Here is a 6,701-nt window from a genome sequence, read left to right as displayed (position 1 = left end):
GTCTTCTTTAAACGGTTGTGATTTTATATTTTTATGTTTGTACAGAGTGGGAATGATTTTATCTCAAGCTAAGAATACTGTTTGTAAGTATCAAAGCAGTGTAGTACAGATACTTTCATTCTTTGTGAGGTTTTGAACATGGTGATATGTTTCCCTTGTCCTGCAAATGTTTTCAGAAGTTTTTCTTTATGCCTACAAACCAAAATATGTCAGCAACTCTGCATAATAGTGAGTTGTAAATAACTGACTGATAGATTTCACATATTCACAGATTTTATAGTATAAAGCACAGAAAAAACCTGTTCTGATGTAGTGACTTCTCTTTTCAGTTTGACGCAGGTGATTCGAAAGTTTGCAAAGCAACTGGATGAGTGGCTGAAAGTAGCTCTCCACGATTTACCAGAAAACCTACGAAATATCAAATTTGAATGTATGTATTGCTCAAGCTCTCTCCTATTAACGTGGGATGTATGTAGTATTTCTTGATTACAAATTAATTGGAAGTGAGAGTAGTGTTCTTTTAGGAATTAAAACCTGGCAGCTTTATAAATCTTGCATTCACATACAATTTCCACTTGTTCATGAGAACCAATTTCATTTAGTGAAATGAGGCACTGCTCAAAATGAGAAGAATTGCTTTTCATTTCTTGTGGATTCTGATAAGAAATTAATTTTGTTGATAGTAAGCAAACATTAGGGATGATATTAGGCAAAGGAAATTATTAAACAAACCTTTAGGCTAGCACAATTTGAATACAGCTTGAGACCCTTACTCAGAAAAGTGCCAGAGTTAAAAATGAAGGAGATCAAATTACCCTGTCACCACAGGAAAGGGCACTAGTCCTTTTCAGACGTGCTTTGTAGATGCCTGCAGTGCACATCACCTATTGATAAAGCCTGCTTTATTTCACGGCTCTCAATTCTTTGCCTTTCATGAGCACTAAATTCCACACCACAAAGTTAAAGGAAAAAAAAAAAAACTAATTTAGGAGAAGGATTAACTATTTTGATCAGCATGGAAAATTAGGTGTATACTTTACTGAGAACAGCAAGGATGTAAGTTGGAACAACTAATTTTAGGGATTTTTGCATTGTTTACTAATTTACTTTAAAAGTTAAGCAAAGTCGGAACTGAGAATATGCTTTATCACATCTTTATCAGTTCAAAAATATTAAGAATCTGCAACAGCAAAATCTTTTACAATCTTACAGGGAGAGAGAAAGAGACGAACAATGCACTTTCTAATCATTCTCAATCTGTACTCTTCAACTGCTTCTATGTAGAGTACAGAGGGAAAACCTACTCTGTGGCCATGTCTAAGGCCTTTTTGGATAGATTTGCAAGTCTTTGGTGATTTTAGTGAAAGGAAAAACTTGAGTGCATCCTACCTTTTACATAAGCCTTTGTCACTTCTGCAATTGTTTCGTCCTCATCAGAACTTGTGATAGTATACACAGCCAATGGAGGTACTGACAGGAGTTACTGCAAGCCTTGGTCATATTTGCAGTTCCCGAGTCATACATTTCAGACAAGAGATGCACAATACAACATTTTAAAAGTTTGTTTTCCAAGTATAGGAAATATCTTAATACAAGGTCCTTGGTCACTTGGAAACAGCTGAAATAAGAGCAGAGGATTGGCAAGTACCTCCTGGGCCATTTTACCCCATAGCATATTAGTATGTCATCTAATCTCTTTCAGAAACTTTGATCAAATTCTACCTAAAACTGTAGCAGATTTTAGCTGCTACTAGTCCAGTCAAAAGACTCCTCCAAAACTTCTTTGCATTCAAACTTGGCAACCTTTTCTAATTTCCACACATGATGTAGCTATCGTTATTTTATGCCCACTTGCTCTTGCACCAACATTTTTCTTTCTATTAAATAGTTCTTTCTGGTCTTCAGTTCCTTTGTGTATCAAGAGAAAATTTGCTATGCTGAACAAGTAAAGCTCTTCCATTGTCCTCTACATTTCTCTTGTCATCTCATTATTCACAGCACCTATAAATCATTGCTTGTAATATGCCTCTGTAAAACTGATTGAGCATCCAGATTTAAGGTTTTAGGTCAAGGTTTAAACTAAGTTAAAACTCGACTGTTTGAATGTAGCCACAATTGTATGTGGGAAACTGGATATATTTTTTTTGAATTTTGTTTTAGTTTGGTATTTTCAGAAGTAGTTTTCTTTATTTAGCACAATATGTAAATATGTATCTCTTCTTTCCTGCAGTGTCCAGAAGATTCTCACAAATACTCCGGCGACAGACATCACTAAATCATCTCTGCCAAGTAAATGTTTCAGTTACCCAAGTTTGCTGAATGCCATTTTTACTGACTTTTCAAATAATTTTATGAATTGGCAGGCTGGACTTTACTCAAAGAGGAAGAGATCGTGTTAGCAGTTTGTCTCCAATATTTATTGTGACCATCTTTACAAAATCAAAAAGTAATCAGCAAAAAATGTTTTTCTGGACAACTAGCAACCCCTGATAATTAAATTCAGCAGGGTACTTTTATGAAACAAAATTATTATTTGATCTGACGAGATTGTTCATTTCCAGGAAATAAATGAGAGACATTACATTGATTTCAGAGCAGTTTGTGTTAGGCCTATTGCAAAGCAAGAAAAATTTCTCTATGCCTGACAATAAATTCCAAGTCTAATTGTAAATTATAAATCAAATGCAAGTTAGTAAAAAACAAAACAGTTGAACCACTGGGGTTTTAAATAGAAATATTCTTGCAATCATAGCAAGTGAATATAAAAACCACTCTGAAGTGTTTGTTTTTCACCAGTTAGTTTAGATCAGAATTACCTACCTATCAAAAAGTCATGAGGCCAAATTCTGTGTAGTATAAAAAGGGGAAGAATGCATTCAATTCATTAATGTTTCACCCATGTCTTAGAGCAGACAGTTTGTTTTCCCTGTTACATTGAAAGCTCCAATTTTGGAAGGTATATCCAACACCTCAGGTTAACCCTGTGAGTGGTGAAGCGCACAGGAAGAAGCTCTGGGGAAAAAAAAAACACTCCTGCAAGGACCTCTTTGTAGATTTCTTCCTCCATTATATAGTGGTGGAGGCAGAGATACCAGTGCCACCTCTCCCCAAACACGGTGGATCATCACTGAACTTTGGAGGTCCATAGGGATTCAGAGACCACAACCTTCTGCATCAGGCCTGGGATCAAAGAGTTTTCTTAAATGAAGGACTCTTCAAATGCATCATTTCCTTGGGGAAGCTGATAACCTTAGTGTGGGTTATAATCTGCTTAACTTACTTACAGAGATCTGGTGTATGTTACATAACCATGACCTTGTGTCACTTCTTTTCCTCTTAGTCCATCCTCCCCATTAACAGCGGACCCCTGTCTCAACCAGCCAAGAAGCAAATCTGATGCAGAGGCAAATGAGCTTTAACCTTTTCATGTAGCTGAGGGAAGAATGAGAGTCTTCAGAGTCTGGGAGAGGGGAGGGTGGAAACCTGAGTGGGGTTTGTTTGGTTTTGGCTTGATTTTTCTTACTGCTTTTTGCTTTTGAACTGAAGCTGGTCAAGAAAACCAACAGAGCTGTTAGAGCTTGAGGAGTCTAGCAACAGCATCACCAGATTAGAGTTGCTCATCAGGGCTGTGGTGGATGCAATCAAAATAGTTGCAGTTGATTAAAGTAGGCAAAATGACTTGGGAATTCTCTGTGGTTAGAGAGTCCTGTAATGTCCATAAGACATCAAGCTGGTGGGTGGGGGTCCACAAGGAGAATCAACTTAGTGAGCCTAGCTAAGGAAGCGTTAAAGGGGATAAAGCCTATTTTTTAACCTAATAAACCATGAACTAATTAATAGATTGGCTTGGATTACAGGCATCAAGAACGGTGATCCACAGTGCAGACATCACATTTCAAATGCTGGAGGACTGGAGGAATGTGGATCTGAATAGCATTACCAAACAAACCCTATATACTATGGAGGACTCACGGGAGGAACACAGAAAGCTCATCATACAGTGTAAGATCAGAACCCTCAAATAAAGCCAGGTGAACTTGGTTTCCTGCTGGAAGCAAGGCTCAGTGAAAGTAACACTGGTTTTGCAGCCATTGCTTTGCTTGGAGGCTTAAGATAAATATAGGTACATTTATCAAAATGCAAGGCAAAACCCTGTCAAGGTCTTATGTTTTGAGGCACAGATCTGGGTACTCTTCTGTTAATGAGTTTCTTTCTAGTATCCAGAACAGCCAATGGCACAAAACTTACACCCAAATTCAGGAGGATTTTTTTTCCATGAACTTGAGCAAACTCTGCCTATGAGTTAACCATTGAATCTGATAAAGTTCAATCTCTCCTGCTGTAGAATTGTAGGAGACTTGTCTTTTGAATGGCTTTGACACTAAAGTGGCTGTGTATTTGAGTCTTTTGTAAACTTTTATGTATAAAAAGTTCCATTTTACACAGTGTTTTCATAAAGAAGATCATTTGATGGAGTAAGCTTTCACCCTGAACTTTTATGAGTAAGTAGAAGTTTCATATCGAGCAAGCTCATTGGCTAACTTAGATTCTGCCTAGTATAGTGAAGGGCATGAACTGAAAAGTGACTTTAGAGATGTTGGCAAATTGGGTTTAGAGTTAAAGATCTTCTGCAAATATAAAATTTAACTTGCATTGTCCAGCAAGTGTGCATGGCTGTAAGCTTAGGTGTAATCCTAAGCACACTGAGTTTGTCCCTCTGAGGCACCAGAGGTGACTAGCTTTGTCTTTAGCATCGTTCGTAACCTCACTTCCCTGTGAACCCACCTGTTGTATTGCCATCTCTCTCCTGAGGAGGACCAGTCATCTTTTATCCAGAACCAGCCTTAATGGGGAGCAACCCGGGCAACCACTTGTGGGAGCCCTGCAAGGGTAGGTTTGCTAGTGGGGTAACTCTTTCAGTGAGTGGCTGGGAAGAGGAGGGGTGACACCGTCACATGTATGCTGGACCCTGCAAGCTTGACTTTGATGCTCGTCCTACCATGTTAACACTAGAATTCTTCTCCCCAGTTTACGGATAGGACATTCTCTGTTAGCTCTGTTTTCCAGCTAGAGGTGCTTGGTACTTTTTCCTCTCCTTCTTGACCCTTGATTCATTTCCTGACATGGCTGTCTTCCCTTTTGAGGAGATAGAAACTTGACGTTGCAGTACGGGAGGTAGCATATAGTGAGACTGGAGTCCAGAAGCTGGGTACATCCTTCTGTCATCTGTTATGCTTTCAGTATCTACCCATCCTCCCACTGGCCAAAGAAGAGAGTTCTCAAAGTTATAATCCCTAGTAGCAGCAACAGTTTTGGCTCTCATTCAGAAAATCCTTACTGTTTGGGATAGCTTTTTGTATATGTGCTAACTATTTAAATAAAAATTAAGTGTAATAAAATCAAATGGAATTTTCCTGAATGCTAATGGATTTGAACACATGTTTTTTCATACTTTAGGCCCATATAGTCCAATCATAGAATCATAGAATCATTATGGTTGGAAGAGACCTCAAAGATCATCAAGTCCAACCGTATACCCAACGCCACCATGCCCACTAAACCCACCAAACTGTGTCTCGAAGCGCCACATCTAAACATTTTTTGAACACCTCCAGGGATGGTGAGTCCACCACCTCCCTGGGGAGCCTGTTCCAATGCTTAACCACTCTAACAGTGAAGAAATTCTTCCTAATATCCAACCTGAACCTCCCCGGCGCAACTTGAGGCCCTTTCCTCTTGTCCTATCGCTAGTTACCGGGGAGAAGAGGCAGACCTCCACATCGCTACAACCTCCTTTCAGGTCGTTGTAGAGGGTGATAAGGTCTCCCCTCAGACTCCTTTTCTCCAGGCTGAACAACCCCAGCTCCCTCAGCTGCTCCTCATAAGACTTACCCTCCAGACCCTTCACCAGCAATAAGCAATCACTCAGAAATGGTAACCTAATATAAATGTTCATCATGTGATGGGATTCCACTGAAATCTGCAGATATGTATAGAGATTATTGTAGAACTTAGATTTATTTTTTTTTTTCCCCTATCTTTGATGTTTATTCTACTTGGCCAAAAATCTTTTCAAAGATCAGACTCTGTATGACTCATATGACATGGAGTTAAGGCCTGCTTTCACATTCCTGGTATTGATAATCAAGAAATCACAATTTCCAGCTATTGTAACTGGAAAAAAAAATGTTTTTAAGCCTATAAGCAAGCTTAGAAAGAAACAGAGAAAAATCACTGTGTTTAAGAGAACCTCTTTCCTGCTCTGCTATAGTAGCTGTCTCTGACATGGTTTCTTCTTTATTCCCTCTTTCTCAGATCCTGTTGAGGTATTTTTAACAGTTACTAAAGGCTAAACAAGTTACTTTTCTCAAATAGGTCATTGTACACAGTTGCATTGCTCCCACAGCAGAGCAGGCAACTGATTTGTTTTTCCACTCTTGCTCCCCTCTTTGCACAGCATATGAATTACTTCATCTGTTGTATCAGACAGTTTTTGTCCAGCCAAATACTCAGGTAAGGAGACAACATTTAGATTTCTCTGTCATCCTGTTCTGAATAAAGGGAGGTTGCCCATTCAATAAAACAATGAAACAAGATAAGGGTGACCGAAACATCGTTATTTCCCTTCTTCCCCAACTAATGTTTCTGACCATCCAGCCTTTGCAAGTCTAAATTAAACAAAATTGTAGTCAAATGTGAAG

At 38.8% G+C, this 6,701-nt stretch overlaps 1 protein-coding gene across 1 annotated transcript in view; it reads left to right on the top strand.

Moving 5' to 3' along the window:
• Positions 1 to 329: 329 nt before the first annotated feature.
• RFX4 (regulatory factor X, 4 (influences HLA class II expression)) overlaps positions 330 to 6,701 on the top strand; it is a gene marked incomplete at its 5' end in the record, with an annotated part of 40,478 nt that continues 34,106 nt past the window's right edge. Inside the window, 3 exons of the mRNA XM_009708426.1 lie at positions 330 to 430; positions 2,231 to 2,289; positions 3,858 to 4,002. Of these exons, the coding sequence (XP_009706728.1) occupies positions 330 to 430; positions 2,231 to 2,289; positions 3,858 to 4,002 (305 nt within the window). The remainder of the gene's footprint in view (positions 431 to 2,230; positions 2,290 to 3,857; positions 4,003 to 6,701) is intronic.

The sequence above is a fragment of the Cariama cristata genome, unplaced genomic scaffold (genome assembly GCF_000690535.1).
Source record: "Cariama cristata isolate BGI_N322 unplaced genomic scaffold, ASM69053v1 scaffold18529, whole genome shotgun sequence".
NCBI lineage: Eukaryota > Metazoa > Chordata > Aves > Cariamiformes > Cariamidae > Cariama > Cariama cristata.
This window is presented reverse-complemented; position numbering and strand designations above follow the sequence as displayed.